This window comes from Canis lupus, chromosome 12 (assembly GCF_048164855.1).
Source record: "Canis lupus baileyi chromosome 12, mCanLup2.hap1, whole genome shotgun sequence".
In the NCBI taxonomy this organism is placed as follows: domain Eukaryota; kingdom Metazoa; phylum Chordata; class Mammalia; order Carnivora; family Canidae; genus Canis; species Canis lupus.
Window position 1 is genome coordinate 42,460,835 of NC_132849.1, and position 12,178 is coordinate 42,473,012.

At 48.9% G+C, this 12,178-nt stretch overlaps 1 protein-coding gene and 1 long non-coding RNA gene across 7 annotated transcripts in view; one reads left to right on the top strand and one right to left on the bottom strand.

Moving 5' to 3' along the window:
* PLB1 (phospholipase B1) overlaps window positions 1-12,178 on the bottom strand; it is a 137,248-nt gene that overhangs the window by 38,506 nt on the left and 86,564 nt on the right. For all 6 annotated transcript variants that reach the window (XR_012004992.1, XM_072771339.1, XM_072771340.1 and 3 more), the window contains 8 exons: window positions 10,343-10,424; window positions 7,852-7,956; window positions 7,634-7,729; window positions 7,362-7,433; window positions 6,397-6,435; window positions 5,830-5,890; window positions 4,921-4,979; window positions 3,939-4,012 (listed from right to left, as the gene is read on the bottom strand). Coding sequence is in view for 5 of the 6 variants with exons in the window: in XM_072771339.1 (XP_072627440.1) it covers window positions 3,939-4,012; window positions 4,921-4,979; window positions 5,830-5,890; window positions 6,397-6,435; window positions 7,362-7,433; window positions 7,634-7,729; window positions 7,852-7,956; window positions 10,343-10,424 (588 nt within the window). In the remaining variant the exon portion in view is untranslated. The remainder of the gene's footprint in view (window positions 1-3,938; window positions 4,013-4,920; window positions 4,980-5,829; window positions 5,891-6,396; window positions 6,436-7,361; window positions 7,434-7,633; window positions 7,730-7,851; window positions 7,957-10,342; window positions 10,425-12,178) is intronic.
* LOC140601911 (uncharacterized) overlaps window positions 1-12,178 on the top strand; it is a 39,768-nt gene that overhangs the window by 21,273 nt on the left and 6,317 nt on the right. The gene's annotated exons all lie outside the window — the stretch shown is intronic.

The following is a 12,178-nucleotide window of genomic DNA, read 5'->3' on the forward strand; positions in this document are numbered from 1 at the left end:
GAGTCAGGAAGGAAAGCACTTAGCTGAGGATATACTAGGTGCCCAGCATGTACTAGATTCTCTACATTAGTTACCTAACCTCCTGACAAAACAAGCTTCTGATACAGATGCAACTATCCCCATTTGACAGAGGAAGAAGCTGAAGTACATTGGGGTTAATTAACTTTTGAAAGGTAACTGAAAACCAGCTTGAGCTGCAAACCTTTGGAAAATGGATTAGCTCTCCTCTGCCCAGTGGGGAGCTAAATTCCACTGGGAGGTTCAGGGGATGGCCTCTCATTGCCTTCCAATGCCCAACCTGATTTTATGTACTTGAATCTAATTTCATGGTGCTCAGGCTAACCTTAAGACACACTCAAAATTACATTTCCTTTCATGCATTTAAATTGAATACATATGGGAGGCCAGGAGAGAAGTATTTCTATTTTAACAAAGTCCAATGTTCAAATGTATTTACTGTTTTTCCTTTTTTCCTGCACTTCCCTCCTCAATGCCAGCATATTATTCCAGGTCAACAGATTTTGAGAACACAGCGTTAGCATCCAGCCCACCAGTCTATACTGAGGACAGGGCCATGAATTGAAGTCATGGCTGTTCTTCATTCAAGGAATTGCTTGGAATGAAGACTGTTTTATACGAGGATGGTCAAGTCAGAGGTTCCGCAGCCCCAGGCGGTAGAGAGAAATAAGCCCGGTGAGCCCTGCCCTTATACCTCACTCAGGTGTCTCTCTCCCATCTCCCATCCCATGTCTGAACTAACTTGGCCAGTGGTCGGACCTTTGTTTGAGCTTCTGATTCTACTCCAACTGTGCATGAAGCTTGCTGTGTTAGCTGCTTCCTAATCCTTCTTTCTTTTGACTAAGTGCTTCTAATCAGAACACTTTACACTTGAAAGGGAATTAGAAATCCATGTATCTTCTCCAATCACTGTGTTCTAACTCAGCCTCCTTTTCTTCTTCAATAAGCATATATCCACAAGCATGGGGATATACCGAAACACACACATCAAGTACTTTGTAGTGTCATTTCTTGTCTAAAAGCATCTTTGTTTTAGATGCTGTAGCTGACCAAGACCAACAGGCTACAGAAATCTCTGAGTGAACATTTCTAGGAGAAAGAGAATTACACAAATAAATATGGACACAAAAATATTTAAGCCCTCATTTTGATTAGAACTATATGACATGTGAAAGAAAACAGACCCATATGAAACAGCTAGTTAGTATGTGATCCTTCTGATTAATGTAATTTATATTAAACCATGAGCTCAAAGCCTGGGTTTTGTTCATCTATTGTCATCTGTTGTGCACAGAGAATTACAGAGTAGATACTCAAGACATCTGTGGAAGGAATTTCAGTGAGATTGAACATGTAATTAATTTTTAAACATTTTTTTTTTTTTGGTAAGCAAATTTTATTTTGGTCTTTGATACCAAAAAGGCACACTTATTTATAACAACTGAAGAAAAAGCAATGCTCTAAAGACCTCTGGGCATGCCACACAGTTAAACTAGCCAAAGCTGGCACCTGTCCCTGCTGTATGGTTTTCTCAGGTCAAGGAGCCTTGGAAATAGTCACGGCCAAGCCTCTTCCTACAGGTCCTGCTCATGGCAACCCAACTCCAAAGAATTCTGGGTCATCTTCCCTGTCTGACTCTATGCAGTCCCCACCTCTCCACTTTGTCTCCTTGGAGGAAGAGACTCAAATTATATTCTTAATTTACCTGGAATCACTCATTGCCTATTGTTCCAAATAAGAAACTTCAATGGCTTCAGAAAATTGCTTTTCTCAGGTCAGCCTACTAGATGGACATTGCCCAGGGGATGCTAATAGGTTTTGTGAACAAAGAAAGGATTAAGAGAAACATTGGATTAAACAGGTAACAATTTAAGCAGATTTCTTCAGGGAAGGCTTCTCAGAGCGTTAAATATGCTAACATACATGTGAGTTCTCCACAAGAAGGATATAGTGAGTAATGTTCCCTCCCCAATATGAAGAATCTTGCTCTGCTCAGGAACCTGTAGGGGGCTGGTGTTCCATGGAATACTCTTTGGGAAACACTAGTCTATTTCACCCAAGTGTCAAACTGTATCTCAGGCTCTGACCCAGTTTCCATCATTAACACGAGTGGATCTTGGGGCAGGTATCTGAAACGTTTAGAAAAAAAAAAGGGGGTATAAAGGCACAGCAGCCACTGAGTGGGCAAGGCTATTCAGTAAGACTTAGAACCAGAAGACTGAAACATCAGGCCTCACCTGGCCTCCCCTAGAGGGAGAAATAGAGCAAGGCTGAATGTTTCCATTGCCAGCAGAAGACTGCCTGTTTGTATCTGAATCCTAGGAATCTGTCCCATTGGGCTGTAGGGTGGAGCATGTCACCACCCTTCCCCGTACCACACCACCAGGTGTGATTTCCCACACCATGACCTGAAGCCACCCTCTTCTCTAGGCAAAACCCAAACAGCTGGCACCAGCTCATGCTGTTTCTGGATTGTATGTCATAGCTCTGCTTTCTTTCTTCCCCTCTGGCTTCTTTTGTGCTCACAGCCTCAGTAATGTTTGAGGCAAGGTCCAGTTCTGTTCCAGCCCGTTTGAAGCCCTCAATCCAGCTGTGGGGATGGGGAAAGGTGGGGGCTGGGGAGCTGCTAGGACCACAGAGGCTGGTCCTCCTGCTACCCATGCCCCAGGTCCTCTCTCCTGCACCCCCACCTGGGAAGACCTTCCCCTCTGGGGCTGGCCTCAGGGTTGGCCAGAGAACAGCCATAGACTCAACCGTCCCCACACTGTTCCTTCTCACTTTTCTGGAAGAAATGTTCCATTTGAATTCACTTAGCAGGAAAGGGAGGAGGCAAGCATGTTCTCTGGCTGCAAAACTTCTCAGCACTCTGCCCTCTCCTGGCTGGCCTTGTTCTACTTGTTTGGAATTCTGGGCTAATTGCCAATTACTGCGAAACCTCCATAAACACGAACTTCTTTGGGAAAGAAAGAAACTGAAGAACACCCACCCACAGCCAACCACTCACCTGGCTTGCCCTGAGCATTTCTACCTCCCACCTGGAACGCCCCTTTTCTCATCTATCTAATTGGTAATCTGTCAATTCCTACCTTCTCCGGGAGCTTTCCTACTCCCTCTGCTCTATTCCTGTAGCCCTCAGGCATCTTTTATTTTTTCAAGATTTTATTTATTTGAGAGAGAGAGAGCGTGCACATGAATGGGGAGAAGCAGAGGGATAGGGAGAAGCAGACTCTCTGCTGAGCAGGGAGCCTGTTGCAGGACTCGATCTCAGGACCCTGAGATCATGACCTGAGCTGAAGGCAGATGCTCAACTGTCTGAGCCACCCAGGCTCAGCACTTGCCAGTTGAGCATGAGCATCTGCCTATGTTTCCTGGACCTCGCCTCGCACACCTGCCTCAGTGTCTAGTCTGGTGCAGGCACCCGGGAAGGGCTCAGGGCTGGTGAGTCTGTCTCCGTCCTTTCCTCCTGAAGTGGTGTGTTGTATTTCAGGGTTTTCCAGACAGATGTGTACATATAGGTAAAGGCAGAGACGTGAGTACAGAACGACACAGATAAATACATATAGACAGCAGACAGACGGAGATCTTCACATGTGCATATACATGCAAACAGGCAGGTGAAGATTCAGAGGTTTGGTGTTTTTCGGGTGCATTTCATGTTGGATCTGTGGACCCAGGAGTCTGGCAATAACCCTGGTTTTCTTTTTCTGCACAATTAAAGAAAAAAAGTTATCCACAATAAAATACATCCTCTCCACTCACCATGTGGCCACATTTTGCAGAAATACATAGGTTTTCCTTTTGAAAGCCCCTTCCAGATCTGGTCATTGCTCTTTAATATTTATGCATTTACAAGAGACAACCCCTTCACCCAATTTTTGGGACCGAGCACTGGATGGGGGGAAGTGGAGGGTTAACATTACCTATATGACAGCCCCCGATACTGAGTGGTGACATCAGAAAGGTCATCTGGTTTGGAGCCAATTCCATTGCCAGCCTTTGAAAACACATCAAAATCCATAGGAAATTGAGCAAGTCAGAGGAAAGGGACGCAGGCAGTGCCCAACACACTCACTGTGCGGTGTGAGCAGACCCTGGGCTGGAAGTCAGAGACCAGGATTGCATTTCACCACACTCCCTTCCAGCTATCTGCCTTCCCTAAGTCTCAGCTGCCTCCTTACTGGGGACATGACCTGCTGATCTCATGGGATGGTACTGATGACCAAATTGGATCATAGATGTAAAAACAGCTTTGAAAACTCCAAAGTGCTTTGCACATGCGAGACACTGCCATATTATTACTACCAGCGTTATGCTCCTAAAGTTGCCCTAGAAGCATGAAGAAGGAGCCTCTAGATTAGAGTGGACGGGAGTGGACAGACTTCTCAAACTTCACATTTCTCTTCTGTCCCTCGGGAGCATTCTGTGAAGCAATCTTATAGCCTTAGAAGTGCTGCCAGAAAGTGGTCATCTGGGATGATCAGAGAGTCCTGTTTTTTGGAACTTAGGAGCAGAGCTTTAGCCACAATTGTGGAGACTGCTGCTTCTCATGTAGGTGCAAAGCGGGAATATACGTGAGGCTCTGAGCTATTCTTAAAGCACAATCCAAAGGGAAGAGGGCACCCACACAGGTAGGTTTAGAAGATTTTTTTAAGTTGAAATGACATGTTTTTGCAATTGTTAAAAAAGTCTTATCAGGTGTTCAAAAACCCCACTGTCTGAGACAATTCAGTTCACTCATGAAAAAGATTTTCCCCTTGTACAGCTGATTGAGAAAGTGGCTACAAAATCAAACCACTAGATGGACAGACAGGATAGAGGGGCAGGGTAACGTGGAAGTCAGGGGTGCAGGCCCTGGAACTGGTACAGCCACTCCCACCCCACCTGGGGCCCAAGAGTCCTTACCGTCAGAGAATCCCCCAGAGCAGCCACTACTTGGATATCTGCTGGTCTCAGGGTGTGTACTGGAAAGACAGGGAGACACACCTGAGTCGGTGGGAAGCAACCTGTAGTCAGAGTCTAGAGCTTCCTACTTAAATAAGACCAGAAATGCAGCCCACAAGTGTGTTTGGGCCACAGAAGCAGATGTCATATGACGAGTTTTCCCATAAGAGACCCAACAGAGAGATCTTGGACCTATGGGAAGAGAGGTCCTGAGAGAGAGGCAGGAGAGGGGGTGGGTGGATGGATGGACAATAGGTAGGGCAGAGTGGAAGCTACCACTTCAGTGGCAATGGCTGTGTGGGAGGCTGCTGTGACCCAAGTGCAGGACCCTGTGAGAAATGGACCATTTGAGATGTGGTACAGGGTCTGATGTTCAGCCCATTTAGAACTGCATTCTGGATTTCCACCAAGAATCTGAGAAATAATCATGCCAGGACTTTCCCTGTCCCAAATCTCTTTTGAAGACTCCAAGGAACTTTCTGGTCCTACTGCAGGCAGCAGTAATTGCAGAGTCTGGGGCCACAGGACACCCTGCAGAGCTGGCTTGCTCTTGGGATTCCCTGGGCACCCCACTCCCGGCTCTGGGCCTCAGTGAAGTCACATCACTGGGCTGGGCCAATAAAGGGGAGCGTATGGGGACCGCCGACTAATAGGCTGAATTGAGAGGGCAGCAAACAGTTCCTGGCCTGGTCACCTTGGGTCCTGTGGGGTAAAGATGTCACTGCAGGGCAGAGGGGGACAAGGCAGGGACCTGTCCCAGGCAACCACTCAGATAGGAGGCAAGCACCAGCCAAGTCTTGTCAGAGCACTCACTGGTCTCTGAGTCCTTGCGGAGGGGCCGTGGGTGCTGGTGTATCATAAGGGGCTTACCTGAGGTGGGCATCGAGGCAGAAGGGGCTCTGTCCCTGCATGGCAGCTCGCTCCCATAACCCTGAAGGCACAGAATGAATCGTAGAATCTCAGGGTTGAAAGGGTCCAGAAAGTCTGGTTGGGCATCACACTCGCTCGGAGAGCTTTACCAAACAGATCGATTCCTGGGTCCCACCCTGGAAGGACACTTGTAGAAGCCTCCCTAGGTGATCCCACATGGGGATCAGCTGACCTAGTTCAGGCTGCCCCCCATCATCCAGCGCAAGAATCAGAGCATCAACACAGTGACCCCACCCCAGCCCCTGCCCCCTCTGCTTCTGCAGCAGCTTCATGAGGAGGAAACTATCTTCACCTATGTCTTTGAAGAGGTCTGACTGGCTGGTCTCCACCTGGGCTGTTACCAATATGGCTTATTCTGCCCACTGCCCGGTCAGAAGAGCATCAATCCCCCCGGCCGCCCATCAGGACCCTTGCCCACAATGCCACCCCACCTTGTTGGGCCAGTCCCAGCTCAGGTGCTGCCCACTGTGCTGGGTAGAGAGCCAAAAGGCAGAAACAAGCCCGTACCTGCACTCTGTTCCTGTAGGTGCTCAGAAACGGCCAGAACTGTGAGAAGAGGGCGGTGAGCAACTCCAGCAAATTCCGCTTGCTTCCTGCACAACCCGTTGGGCCTCCCCTGCCCACATTCCCAAGCCCCTCCCTGCCAGGCTGACTGCCGTGGGCTCCCTCCCAGGATGCACTGGGCCTTCTCGCAGGAACAAGTAGAATAAATCCTGCAGTGGCTCCCAGGTGAGCCAGTCTGCTTTCCGCCTCCCACCCAGCTGCCTGGGGTCCCCGTATCTCCTCCCTCTCCTCCTTGCCCCTGCCTCTCCCAGCAGAGCACCGCTTTCTGCTTCTGTGTGTGTCCCCTTCTCCCTAGACCCCTTGCCACCCCCTGCCACTCCTACCCTGCCAGGCAAGAAAGTCAGGTGCCTTGATGTCCTGTCCCATGTAAGCTCCAGCTCAGAGGTTCCCAGTCTGATTCTGCTTTGCCTTCCCAGTTCATGTTGGCTTTCCTAGCTCTAGCTTCCATTTGACCAGCCCACACACTGCCCACCACCCCCATCGCCCTAGCAGACATTATTCCAGGTATCAGTTTCTTGCTTTTCTATCCTGCCATGGAGGCAGTGGCTACATGGAGACAGGGTGTCCTTCTGCTCCATCCCAGCCTTGATGTTCTCCATTACCCCTAGTCTCCAAAATGAGAGCTGAATGGTGCTTCCATTTTCCTGTGCCCTGCTAAGTGCAGCCCAGACTCGTGCTCGGGCTCCTGGGGACATGGAGAGGCAACGGGACACTAGGAACCACCAGCCACCGGGGGCTGTCACCCCTTACGGTCCAACCAGAGGGGTCTCTGTAGATGATTACCTGGAGTCTGGGGTGGGGGTGGGAACTGGGAGTGAAATGAGCTGAGAAACCCAAGAGACTTTAAAATCCTGGAAAAGATGCCTCAGGCCAACAGACCTATTGCAAGGACGCACTTGTCACACTACCTGGTTCGGACATGTGATATTGATCTTGTATTCAAAGTTATACTGTGTTGTCTTCTGGCCAACAGGTTCCAGCTAAAACAAGAAGTGGAAAAAGGGGGCAAGAGTGGAAAGGTCAAGGCTGGGGCAGTGCAGAGGGACACGAGGACTGGGGTTTGTCATCACTACGGTGCAGGGAATCACACGGCCTGAGTGTTGGGCCTCTGCCAGAGTCTTTCTTGAAACTCCAGAGGGCGAATCCTTCTCACCCTCCACCCCCACCCCAGTCATCTTACCACACTGTTCCAGAGGGCACTGGCCGCATGGGCATGAGCTTTGCTGCTGAAGTGGAAACAGTCAGGAGCAAAGAAAGAGTTGTCAGGCAACCCCTCCTGGACACAGGGCAGAAAGGAGGGGCCACGTTATAGGGACATCCAATACACATGATAGTGACACTCAGAGCTGACTGGGCACCATGTGGCTCCCCTTTACCCACGACGCTTGCTTTCTTTACCGAGTTCTTTGGCATGTTCACTTTCTCAAAGAATGGCTGCACAACCACCGTAAAATCCTCCCTTGTGTCATATCGTCCACTCTCAACCAGCTGGTGAGTCCCTTCCTGTGGGAGGCAAAGGAGGGTGAGGGTCAGCCCTGCATCTGCTCGGGCTTGGTGCAATCTCTTTCTCTGCCAAATAATTAAACAGAGTCTGCCCCTTGAGATCAATCTGTAGCAAAATCTCAGCTGATCAGGAACCATCTAGCTACTTTTTAGATCAGCCTTTATCTCAACACCTTGCCCAACCCCTACTGCAATTGCATGTATTTGACCTAGGCTTGGGGGGCGGGGGAGTGGAGAAAGATAAGGAAAAACCTAAGACCTTCAGCTTGATCTCCTTTTAGAGCTTCTGATTAAAGACTGGGGCAGGGGCGGGGCACAGGGTATGAATTTGATTAAATGTCTTTTAGGGATAATCCTTACATTCAATTTATTCTGTCCTACATTTGTTCAGAAAATCAAAGATGAATCAGCAATGACATTTAACACCCATTTATAACACGTGTGCATTGTGTGCGTGCGTGAGCATGCATGCTCCTGCATGCACTTCTTTGAGACTCTCACACCTGTCCAGGAGGGTAACAGAGCTGTTGCTCTCATAGTTCCCACTTGGACTCGGTTCCAGGAGGACCAGTAATCCCATTTCTGGCTCCAGGTTCTGTTAGCCTCTGCCATTTCACAGTTTACCAGATTTCTACCATTTGGGGTTAAGACTGGCTGGAGAAGGAAGTCAGGAGCATTAGTGGGGTAATTTCAGAAGGCACCATGTACTTTTCCCAGGGTCTGCCAGAAAGAAAGCACAAAGCCACTAAGTAGCTGTGTGACTTTCGGCAAGATACTTTCCCTTTCTGGACCTCTATTTCCTCATTTCCTGTAAATGAAGAATGTTTGGCAAGGCCTCGATGAGCCCTTACATCCCTTCCAATGCTACTGCTTACTCTGTGGATCAGCCACAATGGCTCACAGTGGAACCATGCACCTCCTGAGAAAAGAAATAGTGCCTAGAATGCCTGGCATCTGGTGATTATTAATAGCAATGATCACCTCCGCGGAGTGTGATGGGAGCCATAGCTTTTGCAGAAAGTAGGGAGAGGATTTTGAGAGCAGGCATGATGGCCTCCTGTTGCTGACCATGAACTTTTCCTAGATCTCAGTAGTAATGAAGATTAGATCTGGGAACAGCATTTGAATCCACTTCCTATGTTTGGAAAAACTCCACTATATAAGAGCAGCCTGCCCCCCACTGTACAGGGTGAGAAAGACAAATGCTGGCTCTCCCAATGACCCTCACACTAGGGCTTAGGTACATGGCCAGGGGCCCTCCAGAACTAGTGCTAGGAAGATGGACAGCACAGAATCCTCTCTGCTGAGGGTGGCAGCTACATTTTGTTCCTAGAAGCAGGGTGTCTCCACTGAACTAGTTCTTTGTCCTGATTTTGATCTTCATGGCTTGACCTCTAGAATTTCATGATGCGGTGATTTCTGGTGGCACAGCCTCAGATCCAAGCTTTTTAACTCTTCCAGACAGTTTGCTTAAATAATACAACTGCTTCAATTCACTAGCATTGCATATGTTTTTGTTGTTTGCACCCAAGAACTTATTCCACCTGGAATAGGTTTGCTCTCATGGCCATCGCCTTGGCTGCCTTCCTTTTCCTGGTGCGGGTCATGGACTTCCTCACCAGAGGCAGAGAGGTGCCTGCCCATAGCAGAAGGAAGTGCAGCTGGGGAGTCACCCAGAGTATTCGTTCCCCTGAGGCCTGACACCCCTGATGAGTGCAGTTGCCTCAAAGCAGGGAAGTGGTTCTGCTCCAAGGAATCCATGCATTTGAAGGATGGATCCACCCTGGTAGCTGTTTGTAGCTTACTCTAGAAGAGCGAGAAGGCTACCATTGCCCTCTTGAGTGACTGGATGATTATTTTTGGGGAAACTCAAGATAATCAAGGGAGCCAGCTGCTCTGGTCAAAGTGCACGGAAAAAGGCCTAAAATGAACAAACCACAGGATGTCTGGAGATCATCTGCTGACTCTCTTTCTCTCTGTGTACCTCAAAAACACCTGTTTCCGTGGGAGAAGAGGGCAGAGGAAATGCATGTTATCTCACTGAATCCTCTAGACTGTCTTAGGTGGAAAGGGTTTCTCAGCCAGGAGTCAGAAACACACACACATTCTCCGTGGACAAATGTTTTGTGTGTGTGTAAGGCCAGGAACTGAGATTTGGTGAAGTGTGTTCAGTGACTTGGCTCTACAGCTTGAGGTGAATAAACTGAATCACAGTCCCTGTGACTTTTCAGGGTGTCTTTAAATCTGCAAACTGGTCAGTGGTAACCTCACACCTCACACTGGATGGTTGGGGTCAAGTTAACATAAGCATGACCTCATTTTCTAACCAGTGCAATCAAACCACACAGCAGTTCCTGTTCAGTGTTAGGACACTTTCCCAGCTTACCTGATATTTCTTATTCACTTCAATGAGGGAGGCCAGTTCTGTCGAGTTATCATCAAATTTCAGGACACAGGGGCACAGATTCCTGCAGATCAAACCAAAGAGTAGGCCTTATGCTACCAAGATCCCCATCTGAATGCATGACACTGACTTGAGATTGAGAATATATTTGACTTGGAGGTATCAGGAGTCTGTGCTAGTGGAGGTCCCGGCTGGCTAACCTGCCAACTGTGCCAGGTGAAGCTGGAGAAAGTTCTCCAGAACTGCATTTTCTCATGAAAATGAAACAGTTACTTCTGACATCTGCAGGAGTGACTTACAGAGCTGAGTTGCAGAATGAATGAGGACAGACCATGCAGCACAGATAAGGCATACCTACCTTTAAATACTAACAGTGACACCCACAATCAACACAGGGGCTCACACATCCTAATGCTTACCATGCCAAGAGCTTTATAGGATTAGCCCCTTTAATCCTCTTAGCTATCCAAGAAGTTGTATTATCAACCCCATTCTATAGGTGAGAAAACTAAGGCTCAGTGTGGTTAAGTACTTGCTCAGAGTCACACGGATACTATGTGTGGGAGCCAGGACTTGAACTCAAGCCTGTCTGGTCTGAACCTGAGCTCTTAATCCCTGGTTAAACTGCTTCTGTCCAGTCTGTACCTCTCCTCTGGTTGGCATCTTGCATATCTGGGCTTTGGGTCCAGGGGGTGGGTGAAGCGGGAGAGGGGATGACAGTGTGGATGGCTCAGAGTAGACTCGTGTCTCCAAGGAAAGCACAACCATTGAGACAGAACAGCAGAGAGGCAGCAGGACAAGGTGACCCTGAGGCTGCCTAACCTGACAGTCAGTGACTTGGCCATTTCAGAGCTGAGAACAGACCTGGCGAATCCGTTAGCTTTCTGAACCATTAGCTTTAATTGCCTAAAAACCCTGCAGTGACTGGTCGTAAGAAATTTTGGGGTAAGCTGCTCTGAAATGAATACACTGAACCCCCTGTGTGGCCCAGTGACTGGAGAAAGTGGGAGCCAGAGGATGAGTCAGCAGCTGAAAATATAGCACGCCTGACACCAGCTGCGTTAATAGGCATGTGTCATCCCGCAGCCATCCTCCTGCTCATGGTGTCCTCAGGCCTTCCCTGGGGGGCTGGGGGCTATGCAGTCTGAGCCCCCAGGTGAGGTTTGACATGCATCTTCAGGGTAGCAGCCAAGGTACCCCTTAATTTCCAAGGGCAAATCTCTTCCTTGTGAATTATTCATTCAGTCAGTCAGCAAACAGCCATGGAGCCCCTGTGCTGTGCTGGCATGACTCAGACAGAGGTCAGGGCTGTAGGGGAGAGGCACATGAATAATCACCACGTGGTGTCTCGGGGCTGCCGTGGGGGCCCGTAGAGGGCTACAGAGCTGGGGTGGGGCACAGCCATCGGGACCTAGGCTAACAGTCCACGGAAGGCCTTACAGGAAGAATGCTGATACGTTCGTGCTTGGGTTAGAAGGCTGTCTTGATCCTGAAGGTCATGGAGATGTGTAATATTAGAGAGGGAGCCACCTTTGTTTGGCTCTGGAGACTGGGGATGAAGAAGGCCTTTCAAAGGCCTTCCAGGATCAGGGCTCTCTGTCCTCAGGGAAGATTGTTCCCGGATTCCCATTTGACCACGCTCTCCTCTAACAAGTGACAATAGTCCTACAGTTGTGAGTGCCTAGAACATCCACATCAGAGAGGCTCCTTCTGTCCTGGAGATGGGCCTCTAAGGAGAGGGAAGCTCTGGACACACCTTGTGGTGGCCAGGGAGCCTGGCCCACACCGGCCCACTCCATTCCTCACACTTGACTCTTC